The sequence below is a fragment of the Sitophilus oryzae genome, unplaced genomic scaffold (assembly GCF_002938485.1).
Source record: "Sitophilus oryzae breed Bouriz unplaced genomic scaffold, Soryzae_2.0 scaffold_1748_pilon_pilon, whole genome shotgun sequence".
NCBI classification, from domain to species: Eukaryota; Metazoa; Arthropoda; class Insecta; order Coleoptera; family Curculionidae; genus Sitophilus; species Sitophilus oryzae.
In genome coordinates, this window is record NW_022146444.1 from 2573 (window position 1) to 18870 (window position 16298).

At 29.7% G+C, this 16298-nt stretch overlaps 1 protein-coding gene across 1 annotated transcript; it reads left to right on the forward strand.

Moving 5' to 3' along the window:
• Positions 1-12803: 12803 nt before the first annotated feature.
• On the forward strand, positions 12804-16292 carry LOC115882090 (echinoderm microtubule-associated protein-like CG42247; the record flags this gene model as incomplete). Its single annotated transcript, XM_030899943.1, has 3 exons — positions 12804-13008; positions 15119-15293; positions 16130-16292. Coding segments are annotated over 3 exons (543 nt in total), but the record flags the coding sequence as incomplete, so codon positions are not given.
• Positions 16293-16298: the final 6 nt, after the last annotated feature.

Sequence of the window (16298 nt, forward strand, 5' to 3'; positions counted from 1 at the left end):
CCCCATATAAATGTAAAATTATATAGGGAATGTAAAATGACTGCATTAAGTTTGTAAATGAGATAAGATTTTCTTTTAGTTAAGACAACACTAAGATGTAGATTATTTTTAAAATAATTATTATTTTATTTTTGACGTTTTAAAAATAATTTAACCCAAAAATGATAAAATTTTGAATGATATACTCGTATATCTCTTTGTATTCATTAAAGACTTGATCCCTCTATTTTTTAAAAGTCATTATTATCAATATTTTAAAAATTCAAAATTGAATCAGTTTATTCCTTTTAACTGTAAAATTTGGTGTAGAAACTATTTTTGTTCTCTCAAAAACTTTTATTTGCTTTCAAATAGCTGAATAATATTCTTTTGTTTTTAATATTAAAATCTTTTGTAATATACTTTAGTTATAAAAAAACGTTAAACGATAAAAAACAATAAAAAACAGCAGATAATATAGAGAAGCTAACAGATAACACAACTTTAAATAAAAAATGCGTTCACTACCGAAAATATTTTTTTTTTTCAAACGTTACAAAAGTATTAATTTTTGCGACGCAATTGACAGTATAAAAAGGTCATTTTAGCCTAGGCATAAAAAGTACGAAAAATATATTATTAAACTGAAAAAAGTGTAAATTCAACGAGGGTAACCATAGTTTCCTCGATATGTAATTTCTTTTAAATATTTTATAGTATTTCGAACGGTTTAAAATTGTTTAAAAAATTATTTTTTTTTTTTAAAAATAGCATGTTCTTTTCTGTTCATTCGGAGTAAAAATGACTTTGTACCTTGTCTGTAATGTCAAACGTACAGCCTTGCCAGAAAAAGTATCATTTTTACTTCTAATAAAATAGTATGCTATTATTTATTACCCTAAGAATATGTTACTAATAACTCTGTTTACATATTTACGATCAGCAAAATCATCAAGAAAGAAAACTTTTGTAGAACTAGCTTTTGTAGATTTCAAAAACTCATCTACCTCAGATAAAAATTCTACCTGCTTTAGAGCAGTATTTGTTTCTTATCAACCAAAATGTCAACAAGTGGTTTTAAAGTGTCCGAATTTCTTCAAAGCTTAACTATCAATATTATATTATTATCAAAACTATCAACATTATATATCGAAACAACAGCGAATGCAATTTCTGTAGGGAGAATGGGAAAACACCTTAAAATACCTTATCACTGAGTGCCCTGAGACGACAACCATTCGTCATAAACTTTGGTACGAAATATATCGGAGATGGAGAACTAACCTGCGTAAAACTATTTCGGATACTGGCTCTTATCAAAGCCCTGAGACTGTATGATGATAACTCAAGAAAGGGGACAATAGATGGGAAACACAGACCTGTAAGGTCGCGGTGATTAAACCCCCTTCAAACATCTCTACATTCTACAAAAGAGAGGCTTCACCGTAATTTTATTGATAGAATTGTGCTTTATATGATGAATATGAAGATCCATAAGATACGCTAGATATCAATAAAAGTATATTCAAGTTTGTTTAGAACAAAATTATACACAAAATGTTCCCTACAATTCCTCAATTCTACGCCACTGTCTCTTGGAACGCTGGCAAAGAGGCCAATCATCCTCGAACTCTATTGGCCGCAACCTCGCCGTCAAGGACCAATCGGCGACGGTCCCCGTCAAAAACGCCACCCCGCCGGCCAGAGTCAATATTCTGAGCCGTTCTAGCCGGCAGCGAGCAACAAGTTTTATTTGGCTAGAGCGCTTTTATGCGATAGAGACACACACACTCGACGCGACGACACTCCGGAAAAACGAGTAGTCGTTAAAGATTCGCGGTGCGGTCAAGCTCAAGGCGAACCCATCCGGCCCTTCTACCAAGATTTCGATAATTGTAGCTAAATATTTTTTTTCTTGTCTTAAAAAACAGCGCGATACAGTGTATAGTTCGCTGGATTGCAGTCGATGAGCGGTTAGTGACCCGAGTTTATGGTAATAGGCGGCAGAAATCGAGGTTATTTATGGAAAGGTATGCAGTCGGTGTGAAGGTGTATCGCCGTTTTACCTAGTGTAGTTGAACGTTTAAAAATAATGGTAAGTCGAAAATGGCTTTATATGGTGGTAATTTTATTTCTTAATAGAAAATACAGTGACAACTTGAATGCGACGTTTAAGAAACGTGTATCGTATTGTATTTTAAACACAGTATAAATTTAGAAAAATTAAATTTTAAATTAAAATAAATATTATAATATGATGATAATATGCCAATGAGTTGAAAATCTAAATCACAAATCTTTTTTACTCTATTGTTCGAAATAATGGATATTTTGTTTTGTATTTAATGTGGTAATAATTTTATTTTAGTATATATACAAGCAGTGCTGTTTTTTAAATAATGTTTTAAAAGTATTTTGCTTATAACTTTAAGAAATTTATTTTACCTTTAAATTTTTTGCGTTTAATATTACCAATTTCGTATTTTGAATTAAGCAAATATTAACAGAAATTGAATTTTAGTTTTAAACATGAAAATACATATTATAATATAGTAAACTAAAGATCAACCAGCATTATACATAAAAATAAGTAAAATAAGTTTTTCTTATGTCCCATTACAAAATACTGGAAATTTTAAATAAACTTATTGAGGGTTTATTTTGAAAACACTCATCTATGTATTTCGTTATTGTAAAATCTACGAGTAGAGTATAAACAGAATAGTAAAATGCCACTGGATTGTGAATCTAAACGGATTTTTTCGTTGACTATTTACTTGCATATCAAATTTGTCTAACCAATCAAAACACTTAACATTTAAGGATATAAAGTAGAATAAAGAATAAACTAAATACAAATATATACAAATTTTAGGATATATATTCAAATTGTAAATTAAATAGTTTATTTACCTTTTTTTAAATATTAATAAACAAATTAAACAAAGCAAAAATAGGTAAAAGGGACTGTGTCGCGATTATAAATATATTTTTGATTATCAATATAACATAAGAAAAAATTATAAACAAAAAATAATCGTATACAGAAAATTTGAGACTTTTTGGCTTTACGTCATTCAGTAATTGTTATCAGTAATTTTTTATACATAGAAATTTGTTTAATACTTTTTTTTTTTTAATTTTATTACCTTATTATATTACATTTATTAATAAATAAAACAATAAAGTTAAAATATTCACATTTTATTTTATTTAGCTCAATTTATTAAAAACGGTATATTATGAAAAAACTGAACTTGCCATGACGAGATCAGCCCTCTTGGTTGTCATTTTATCAAAATAAAAAAAATCTTTATTCAAAATCTGAGCTAGATAGCTATAGGAAACCTAACATAGTTTGAAATAACATTTGAATCTGTTTTGGTTATTTTAAAAAATACAGGGTGTTATACTTTAAAAATAACAAAAAAAAAGTTTTTATATAAAATAAATATTCAAAAGGTGCCCGGGGGCGTAGAGGTACAGGCTCTCGTTCACACCCGGCATTTTGTCAGCCGACTATTTTATTAAAATAGTAGTTTGGTTACCTAGGTCGACTCAGCCTTAAATGAGTACTTGGGATTCATTAATATGCGGTTGAAGCGTAGTGCTAGCCACATTACCTTCCTTGTATACCGAACGGCTCTAGTATGGCGAGCTGTACCTTGCTACTCCCAAAGCGTGAAACGCTATGGGAGTATTATTATTATTGAGATATAATATTAAAATAGCCCGCAGCTTATTTTTGATACCCTTTTATACATTAAACGAAGTAATCAAATTTTTCTTCAGTAAAGTTTATTTCTCTAGTTTACAAATCAGCACAAGAATTATCTCTGAAAAGCAATGAATAGGGTGTTGACAATTTTTATTGCTATAGCATGCAAATTTAAAAATCTCTGTAATATCTCAAAAACAAAAGCTTGTAAACATATTTAACCCTTTATAATAAATGCCTATTTTGTGTCCAAGGATGATATGAAATAACCATGGGTGTTCAACAAGCAAAAAATGTATAATATGTTGAAGAATCAAATTTTTCTAGTAAAGTTTATTTAGCTTACAACAAATGTTAATAAGAATTCTGAAAAGCAATGTATAGGGTGTTGACAATTTTTATTGTTGTCATGCGTAATCTTAAACATCTCTAAACATCTCAAAAACCGGTGTTAAACAACCCTTATAATAAATGCCTCTTTTTGTGTCCATGATGATAGTGAAATAAACTACGGTTCTACAAGAAAAATGTATAATATGTTGAAGAAATTTTATTATGTACAGATTGTCCCATTTTAGTGTTTTACAACATTTTTCGTTTATGAGCAGAGGTACAATAATGTGGTTTTCACATTACTTTGCTACATTTTTATGAACTAAAATGATACATGCCCTATCCTTCTCAGTACGCGAATTACAGAGCTAATTTTAAAATTTTGTGATTTTCAGTCACTTAAAACAATTCATTGCTGAAACTGAGCATCATAGAAGCAGCCCGAGTTCATGTAAAAATCTGTCGTTTTTAAATAATAGTGTTAACTACTTATATTCAAACAGCTGTTCTAAACTCAGGTATTTACACCTATCATTTAAATTAATACACACTAACGAGATGGTTATTTTTAATCTACACCTTCAAAAAACAACCCTATCATAAAATTAATGATTTATTAATTAAAATCCACAACCTTCTGCTTCTAAAATTAGCAATTTATCGATTCATATTTCTGTTACGTCTTTCGAAAACATTAATTATTACGTTTTTGAATTTGAGCCAACACATGAATGCAAGTAAAAAAGACTCGTATTTACATATATGAGGCGGTCTATTTACATTCGGAATTCTAACCTATAAAGTCGAATCCCTGTTGGCATAAATCGGTTTAATGTCTCCATTTCTGGACAGGTTTTTTATTATTTGCGATAGAGTCGCGTGTGCTTTAATACCGTGAACGATTAAAAAGATTTTATTACTCTTAATTCTGTTCTTCGAAAGGGATTTCCTCATTACACTAGTTTTTAATATACTCTGGCATGTTCCATATTTTACTTGTTACACAGTTTAATAGACTATATTTTAATATAGGTTATATTTATGTTTTTACTTTGTTCGATACATTTTATATCATGAAGTTATTAACTAAAAATAGGTTAGTTACTTAAAAATATGAAAAGATTGGATTTATAGTTTTGAGATATCAAATTTTATAGGCTTAGTGCATTTTCGAGAATATCGTAAGCAACTGATATATACAAATACATGGGTTTAAATAACGAGTATACGAAAAATGTATTATATAATTATTCTAAAAGTGTTAGAAAGTATAATTTGTGAAAATTCTAAAGAAAAAAGAAAAAAGTAAATATTTTGATATCTTCAGGGGTCTAACTTGTATTATAATTTATTATTTTAGCTAAAAAAACTTTTTAGATGAGTTCAACTACGGTAGCGAGCTATCACCGGTTTTGCTAGTGGGGCATAATTGGGGCTATTTCGGCTATAACGAAATTATAATAATTATAATATAATAAAGGTACATAATTGTAATTTTAGAAGATGTTCATAGCATTTAATCACTAGTTGATTAAAAAAAGTATACCATTAATATTGCCAAATTATATTTTATTCTCTCATAGTATATGTCTATTTAATTTTTTGATTATGTAACGAGCTCTTTGTTTACTCACTTGTGTTCAAACAATTTTGCCTTAAAAACAACCTCCTGCAACAAAGTATATTGTCGGTAAAATGGGATAAATTGCTAACTCAATTTTTCCTAATTTTCGAGGAGAAAAAAGAAACAGTACAAAAAATATGTACACATGTAGCAAATATATTCAAGCGTTAATATGATAAAGAGATAACAATACTATTTGGGGAACAATAAAACTCAATATTTCGTTAAAAATTTTAAGTAAAAATGATGTATAATAATACTTTAATTTACTTAAAATCAAAAATGGAGTTAGCAGGTTATCACTGACGATATAGGTAATATATCCTCTCTTTGTTTTACTTAACTCAATTGATTAAAAGCTGTGACTCAAAAGCAATCTAATTATGTAAAAATAAATCTTAAAAATGCCATGTAAATAATGACAGTGTTGTGAGCTATCGCTATATTTAGATAAAGAGAAATAAGTTATTATAAGAGTAAGAATTGTTGTTGACGAAGATTATAGTATCTATATAGTAATAGTAATATTATCATATTCTTTCTTTTCTTTAAAATTTGTTTATTCAGAACCAGAGATATCAACAATTGAATATAAAAATGTTTAACCTTCCCCCACCACTAAATTTTTAACAATAGTGAAAAATGATCTGAAAGTACATTAATGATTGAAAAATAATAACACTCAATCAGGAAAATTTAAGGGAAAATTGAGATATTTTGTGATGAACCCTATTGACCAATTTTTGAACTCGAAATTTCCAGCATTTTCCTGCAGTCATTTTAATAATATATTATTTTCCTCAAGTTTTTGCGTCAAATACCGAGTACTTTTCTTACCAGAACACCCAGTACATATAAAAAAAATTGTTTTACCTTATAAATATTTTATTGGACTTTTCTAAGTTTACTTAGGTATTTTTCTGAAGTTGATGTATTATGTATTACCATTCACGAAATTATTTTATCTCTATATTCTATGGAAATTCAGATAGAGATCTAGATTAATGTTCGGTTGTTAAAATATGCAGTTTTCTGCATATATTCAGCTCTGAGCCCTTATTTATCCCTTTAGTTATACAGCAATAATGTATATATGTATATTCATTATGGGCGATTAAAACAAATTGCTGGGAAATTATCTACATACTGTAGCACGTAAGTTTCGAGCAAGGAAAATTCTTAGTTACAATTTAATGGGAATATAATCAAAGTAATCGTTTAAACAACAGAGGAAAATATAAATTTAAAGCTAACACTGTTCTAAATTATTACTAAATATATTTATATTAGGTACATACATATATATTGAAGAGCTTATTTTAATCATTTTTAAGTTATTAATAACTGAAATGAGGTGCAAAATAATCTAGCTAGAGAAGGATTATAACCAAATACTCCACTAACTGGACCGGAACCGTTCCCAAGTGGAAACCAACTTAATGCAGAACTGAAGAACCTGAAAGACTCCATCCAGAAGACACTCGAAGAAATTTCTCAGCATTTACGAGCAAAAAAATTTAAGAACTTTTATTGATTTTAGTAAGAGAATTCCTCGGATTGTCACGGGGTTTTTAACAGGACATTGTCTCCTCAATAAACAAACATCTCCGTAGATTAAAGTTAAGAAACAACGGCGAATGCAGATTACGGCGAACACCAGATGAAGAACACCAGCTAATTTCGGAGATGAAGAGCTAACCTCTGTAAAACCGTCTTATATACTGGCCTTTCTCAATGCCCTGAGTTTGTATGATGAGTTAACTTTCCCCCTCCCATGCAATCTACAATCTACAAGAACTGCAATAAACGAGTTTTAAAAACCTAACGCCTTTATTGGATAAAACTACACAAAATTCTAGTAGTCTAATGAAGGTTTATTTTTCTAACTTTTGGCAATTTTCCACCTGGTATGTATCATCGCTGAAAATATAAACCAATTTGAATCACGCAAAACATATACACAAAAGGAAAAAAATGTCCCAAATAACCAGCCTAAGCATATAAATACATAAATATAATCTGACAAATTAGTAGGCAATTTGTTTAAAACCTATCGTTTTTGGAATATTATAATTAAGGCTTATCTAACGAAGGTTTTAAATGTCATAAAAATATAATTTAGGCTAAAGCTAAATCACGTTCTTACTCTAGTAGTCACGCAGTGTTTGTTTAATATCTGATTCAACTTAATCAATATAGAAGAATATAAAATGCAAAAAGGCAAAATAAAATATATAATTTCTAGGCAAAGTACTAAAAAGCTGAGTATTTATCTATAATCTTTGTAATAAAATTAACTTAATTAAAAAAAAAAAAAAAAAAAAAAAATATTGTAATTTTGTAAGTAATAATTGCGCTTTAACTAATGTAAGTAATTTAAAGAAAAAAAAAAAAAAAAAAAAGCTTTTTAAATTATAAACCTGTACAGGTTTGTTCAGTTTCAGAAGAAGCTGCACCAATACTCCTGATCACAATTACCTAGAAAACTACCTAAAATTTCTGTGTGTGAAATATATTTTTTCTCATTTTTGTTTTGTTGTTATGTGGTGTTTTTAAAAAAATCAACAAGCAATAGTCATACATAATTAACATCTACTGATGCATGAGCAATACATCTATTTATACTATATGATTTACAAAATAGCCTCTAAAGACGGTTGGGGAATGACAATCGATGAAAATTTTGGCGATGTCAAGCCCTAGACGTCTTTAATAGCGCTTACTGCCAGTTGGCCATAAGAAGGTTGTAATTATTTTATATAACATTTTATATTTTTATATTGAGGAGAAATGATTAAGTGGTGCAGTTTAAAAATTAAAAGTAAAAAAAAAAATTATTTGAAAATAGATTTGTGTGTCTGAAACGTTCTATCTTTTTTTTTTTAATCTTTCTATAATTATTGATAATTTTGAAATTTTATGTCAATTTAGTAAATGACATCTAGAGATTGGACCTTGCCAAAATTATCATCGATCGTCATTCCTCATCCTTGATGCTGCTTTTTTTCGATTTTACGGTATATGATTGTATTAGGAAGACCTATTTTATTTTTCGTTTAGGATCTATCGGTTATTTTGTAATAATCTTTGAATTCTTCAACTAATTTGCCCTTTCAATTTTCGCGTTCTTAAGGATTCCAATATTTACAGATCTAGATGTTTCACCAAGATAAAACATTTAAACATTTTTTTCTAGATATTTCTGTTTCGTACCTTTTTTCTGTGGTCTTAAATTCAGAATAGAAATTTTATAAAAAAAACTTTATTTTTTTGAATAAAAAAAAACATTTTAAAATAAATATTAGTTTTTTTTTTGTATATATTATTTTTTTCATTTATATGTACAGGGTGTTAAAAAAATAGTTTAACTTTGCGGGTAATTCTACAGATAGAAATAAACAAAAGTTCCTATGAACATATACCCTAAAATGTTTCCCCTCGATAAATAGACATAAAAATAATCAAAAGTAAGTACTTTGTGAGATATGGAATTTATCATTAATTTGCATGAATACGATCTGCCAAATTTTTCAATACGAACGTTTACTTCAGATATGCTTACATATATTACTAACTATATATTTATACAGAAAAATATTTAACAACTAATAATTTTATTCATTAACTGATAATATATTTTAATCACTATTAATTGGGAATCTACTTTAAATATAAATTTTAACTAATAAAATTAGAAAAAAAATCTTTTAAAAATCAAACCAAACCCGCCAGTGTTTTACTGCAATTCCTTCCATATGTTCTGCAGTTGAGATGTAATTTAATCAAGAAAAACTTTTGAATTTTAAATAACAAATAAAAATTATATTTTATTGTTTTTAAAATAGAGAACTGCAGTGTAATTAACCCTCGTAAGGTCTCTATTTCTCATATTAATAAACAAAACAATTTATTTTCATATTTATAGATATTTCTTTTAGGTAATTGTATGTCAGGAGAAAGTAATGGGGGCAGTTTTAAACTTCATAGCTATTTTAAAATAAAAAATTCATAAGTTTTGTTTTCGATTAAAATATCAAGGTTCACGTAAGTTGAAGATTTTAATGTCATTTTTGAAAACAAACGATTTAAAGTTGAATTTATAATTGGATTCTAACTCTCTATCTTCTGTATTCTTAAAAACTAAAAAAGCACATATTATCTACGTCAGAGAATAGAAGTTATATTGACAGTCGTCGCTATTTTAAAAGTGAAATTTGCACGATTGAATTTCATTAAAATATCAAGGTTCATGTATGTTCTTGAAAGGATAAATTACGTCGATAAATCATATAATTACGTGTTCCAGTATTCCACGTTATTATGCATCCATGTAAACATAATTTTTCGTTAAAATTGTTAAACTGGATGGTTTTGAAAATTACAGAGAGTAAAAATTACTGAAATTTAACACAGCAGTTACAAATAAAACAATTAGATATGTAGGTGCTCACAGAGTGGCAACAATGGTAGTAGAAATAAATTTATACTCCTGATGTTTTGCAATAATAAAAAAAAGTTTAATTTGAATCCTCGTTCAGAAAGCTACTAAAATAGTCTTTTACGATATATTTGTTGTTAATTTTCTTATAGTATATTATTTTTAAATAAACTTTTAGTTACATATTGATATAAGGCAAACATTTTAAACATAAAAATGTTAAACATGTTTATATTAGAATAAAAAAAAAAAAAAAAAAATATTTTTCTGTACTAAAAGAGGGCCCAAAACATCATACATTTGCTGCCATAGATTGGTAATTTATTAAGCATCAGGATCGATGATGAACATTTTTAGATCATAAGGTGTGTAAAAGATCTAATGTAACTAACATAAAAAAAAGAGTGAAAGAACCCTACCCGATATAGAGCGTATTTTGTTAAACGACACGGCATTAAATGAATGTAATTCTACAGTAAAGTCTTCAGATAGATGTGTTTGTCATTTTAATTTCAAAGTAGTTTATCGATTTTACAAAGAAATGTTGGTACAATTGGAACGATTGGAACGCATAGCAGGAAATTAATATATTTAAAATTTGACTGATAAGACATTCAAAATATTAAAACTAAAACTGAAAATAATCGAGTTATTTTATTAAAAAACGGTATGGGGAATTTAAACAAACCAAAACCAAAAGAGTAAAAGAACTATTTTTACTGCTCAAGAAACTTCCCGTATTTATTATTACAGGTCACTCAATATAACTTAGGTACAAATACAAATTTGTATTATTCCATATTGTGAGTAACAAACGACATAAACCTAAAAATAACCATTTTGACACGAATAATACCATGCTGAATTTTAGTATTCAAAGGTTGATTAATTAACTTTAATCTTAATTTTAAAAAAAAAAAAAAAAAAAAATCATTAAAATCCATTATTTACCCGTCGTGTGATGTCGATATTATACAGCTACTCCAGTAGTACTTAGTACGATCCTTGTAGCACATACGAGATGCACTATTCGACGAGATGGTATACATCAACTTTATTGATGGTAACTTTAAGGGTGTAAAGATTTTCTGCCTGGGCACCGAGTATTAACCATGTGCGCTGATTCATGGTACACCGGGCTGTACCCGAGCCGGGCACGTAAAGTAGACACCGAGCCACGTCCAGGCCTTCAATATATGCTACACCGAGTGGACAACTGGGATTATGTCCGTGCCGATTATATTCTAGAAAACAGTGTTGCCGCAGTGGGACATTTGTACCAAATTTGATACTTTTAACTCTATTTGGTACGTGGTACTACATTTTCAAATCCAGGATGATTTGGTAACAATAATTATTTCCTACGCGCAATCAAATGGAATAGATATTTATCAATTATTGTTGTTGATATTGCATTAAACGCGCTTACCGATACTATTCGGAGACAATCCGCATTAATTAACGACGTATAAACGTTGTAATGTCTATAGCGTTGCCTATATTAAATAACCCGAAGAAAAAACTTGAAATTGCCTGTTTCTAACATGCTTCTATATTTATGTTTTTTTCAATAAAATTTAAGTTTTCCAAGTATTGTGTGTAGTATTAGAATTACTAGATTTCTTCAACCTATAATACTTATAATTGGGTTTCCTGAATTTCTATTTCATGTTTTTCGTCTTGATTTGTGTCTTTCTCCAGGAAGTTTTTTATGTAAAAATTTATGAAGAAATTCACAGCAACCAAACCGGTTAAAATCATTTGCAGATGTATTTTGTTGTGTTTTAAAAAATTGTACCAAAGTGGTACAATTTTAGTTTATAATGTGGTACGCGCTAAATGTTGGGTGCGGCAACACTGCTAAAAACAGTCGCTATAGGCCCATAGACGAACGAAGTATTTAGCCACGGCGGCTCATTTATGTTCGCCGCAACCGGGCCGGACCGTAGCGGATCCTAGGAAAAATGTACACCGACATCTCTCGGACGGGGCACGGACGGGTTCCGGCGAAGCTCGGCCCGTGCTCGGCTGAGCATGAATGCATAAGTATAAATAACTTTTGACAATGTTTGGCCGTGCTTTCACCGTCGCACGGCCCGGGCCCGTCACGGTGTACCATGAATCAGTCTTTAACGCTCTGGGTCTACAGTTAATTTTCCTCGATTTTTCCTACACTTAACTCCAAAAGACACAAAACACAAAACACACGTAATAACACAATCAAAATGCATCATCTTCCAAAACGCAGATATTTTACATAAGTTGACTCCAAAATTGTAACTTTATAACGGCAAGACTTTAATAAGCCCGGTCGTTTCTAAAATCTTAAGGCGAGTTCATACGCATCGGCGTCCGTTTGTCGGTCATCGTTCCGTCAAACCAATAAATTGAAACATGGTCTACGTTGAAATAAACCAATAAACTGGTTAAAAACACGACGACGCATATTTGATTTATATTTTAAACTCATCTTAAAATTAATATTTAAAAAAAAATATTAGAAAACTTTTTTAGTAAAATAAATAGATTGCTATGGACGTCATCCGCTTTTCTTCTGTCATCGTCTGTCAAAATCTTTTACCTGAGAAAAAAACAGAGTATATTTTTATGTCTCTATGTGCAACACGTAAACATGCTACCTCTGTGTTAATTTTACTTCATTCTCATCAATCTCCGAAACGATTTCTCTGATTTTCTCCCTTATTTCGCAGGCGGTGGCTCCATCTCGCGCGGGCAGCCGCATGCAGCAGTACGACGACGCCGGCCTCCAGGAGGCGGTCGCCGCGGCCGCTCAGCAAGGCGAGGGTGGCGCCGCCACCGGCGCCGGTGAGGACGCCGACGTGCCCGCCGCCCCCGATCCCAACGCCCTCAGTCTAGTGCCGGCCGCTGGCAATGGCGCGCAGCACAATCAGAGAGGTAAGTGACGTTAGCAGGGGAGGGGATAAAAACGTGGAGCGTAGTTGGCTGTGAAGCCAGCGACTGTTTGTTGTTATTTTTTATATTGAGTCAAGAGGAAAATAAACAGTTATTTGTTGAAATTAATTAATGGTTATTATTATTATAAATTTTGATCGTTTTAACTAAACTGCCGTATATGTTTTGTTTAGAAATTTAGTTCTTTTTGTATTTTGTTCTGATTTTATAAATATACAGGATAGTCCGAATTGTGTTCGGGAAACTAAAAAAGTTTTTGTATAAATGTATGTCTTAAAATGCTTCGTTTCGGAGATACATGACATAGAAGTTTAATATTTATTTTGATTTTTTTTCAAATAATTTCTGAACTAACGGCGTTATTTAGATGAAAATTGATGTCTGGGAGTTTTCTGACATGAGAAATTTGAGCCCGAGGTCAATATAACTCCTACTTGTAGGGGGCGCCACCTACATTTTTAACTGGTTTAAAGAGTAATGACTTTTCGTCTGTACCTGTATAAAACTACTGAGTGAAAAAAAAATCGGATTTTTTTCGTAAAAAAAGGTCTCTTATATTAAATACATGTCATCATTAAAAAAAATTAAGCATGTTGACTAGATAGTTAGACTGAAATTATAAAATTGAAATATTTTTCTGGCAAAGGTTCAACAGAAACTCTTTCATCATAATTTTTTCTCGAAAAAATTTTAATTAATTTAAAAAATTAAGAAGTTCCCAAATTTATAATTTCAGTCAAATAACTATCTATCCAACATGTTTATTGTTGCTCAGTAATAACATGTATTGATAATCTACATTCCAAATATCTTTTTCAACATTTTTTCACTCAGTAGTTATATATGGGTACAGACGAAAAATTACTACTCTTCAAATTAGTTAAAAATTTGTAGGTGGCGCCCCCTACAAGTAGGATTCTTATTAACATTGAAATCAAATTACCGTGTAAAAAAATACCCAGACACCAATTTCCATCCAAATATTGACATAGTTCAGAAATTATTTGAAAAATATCGAAATAAAAATGAAATTTCTATACCTTGTATACCCAAACGAAGCACTTTATATAACTGTATACGAACTTTGTTACCTATTTTTATCGGTAGAATATGCTCACGAAGTTTTCCGAATACAATTCCGACTACCTTGTATATTTGTATTTGGAACATACATATATCACTTACTATCTTGTTCATAAATCATTTTTTGCCCGATACAAATTTTATTTAAACAAAATAACATGCGAAAAATAAAAATAAATAATTTAAAAAAACATGATTATTTGTATCGTCTATATCAAATTTTGAGCATACTCAATTCTACTATTTTACCTATTAAGCATTTGAGTATAGCTATTGTAACTTAAGAACTTGGTTCTATTTAAAACACATTTTTGCAAGATTTCTTTATAGTAAAGTCTATCCAACGAATCAGGGAATATTTCTATAGATGACGTCCAAAAAATGACAGAAAATACAATTTAATAAAGTAACTACACTTTATAGATATGCAGAAGGCATTTTGTTAAATTAAAATGACAGTTCTATGTCAAATGAGTTTACTTTTAAGCAACATTTTCTTTGATACTTTGAACATTTTTGTAATCTACCACCATGACGGTTCTCACATGTCAAAAAAACACTATGACATACTACTATGTCATAGTGTTTTTTTGTTATTGGGCATGCGGAATGGGTTCCTCACAAACTAACGGATTCTAGTGGTTGTAAATTCATCTTGAAAGTTTTCACAATGTTTTCGCAAAATGTTTTTTCCTATTTTTAAGTGCTGCTCGGATATTTTGCTGCTCGGCTATTTTGGATTTCTTACTTTAAAATAACTTAACCTGGTTAATTATTTCGAAAAAATGCAAATAATAACAATAAACTATTAAAAAAAGTATATAAATTTAATACAAAATATGGCACCTAGATTTTAAATATCTGTATGTGTTATAAAAACAAACAAATTTGCTAAAAAATCATAGTTTTCTAAATAAGAGCATCTGTTGTGCTTTAAATTATCATGAAAAGAAAATAATTGCATGTTTTGATGATATTAAGTTGGTTTTCAACTGTCAATTTTGTTTAGACGTAAGCGACGACGAGGACGACGACCATCCGGTAGCCAACGGAGGTGGCTATTGGAGGCAAGGGGCGGCCACCCGCCCCTCCAGTCCTCCGATGGCGGATAATGCCAGCGACGCTTCTTCTATGCAACCCCCAGCGCCCAGATCAAAAAGCCGAGTAGAAATGGCAACCAGCAGGTTGGTATACTATTTACTGTTTATGATTCACTTTTTTTTTCATTCATTTTTTTATTTTTTTTATTATTTTATTTTATGATTCATTTTTTTTAATTATTTTATTTTGTTTTTTTAATGTCATTGTCTTTGAAAAATCATATTATTATTGTCTGTTGGGCAGTTACTCTAACAGATATGGTTTTAAGTCCAAAAGTTAACCTCTAGCATGATCAATTAAGCAGCAATAACCGATACTTCAGAACTTAAAATCATCTCTACTAGAGTAAACGTCAATAAATAATAAGATGACTTTTCTATGACAGTAATATTACAAAAACAATATACACTATTTTATAAGTGTGCTGATGAGGACCCAAAATCAATGCTAAAATTGCTGTTAATCAAAAGCGAATATCTCCAATAAAAATAAAGCTATTGAAATAAACAAAAAAATAGACTATCGGGAAAAGACATACCTAGATGACAAAATGATTTTTAAATTCCTTGCGTTGTTAACATATCCCACAGGGTGTTTGAAACTTTCACAAATATATTAACATTTTGTTTTCCCTCGAATAATTGACAGATAAGAAATTTCAGACACTAAAAAGTTAGATAATTTAGCTACAAATTGCTTAAAAAATCATCAAAATTGGCCCACTAGAACAAAATATATTAAACTTTAAAATACATCAATATTTTGAGTGAGTGTATTTTGATATTTGAACATAGAAAACCTTCATTGATATTATTTTATAAAATTTTGCTGTAGTGGTTTTAATAATTTGATTAGAGATATTTTGAACAAACAATAAAAATATTTTAAAAATACTTTAATAATAAGCATTTTTTTTCAGATATTCTAATTTGGGATATTGGAAAGCTCGTAGAGTACTTTTTTACAAAAATGGCGACCCATTCTTCCCCGGAGTTGAATTTAGATTTAAACCAGGACGTGATATTGTTAGTTTGGAATCTTTATTGGATAAATTGTCACTTAGAATGGATCTTCCAAGAGGAGCAAGG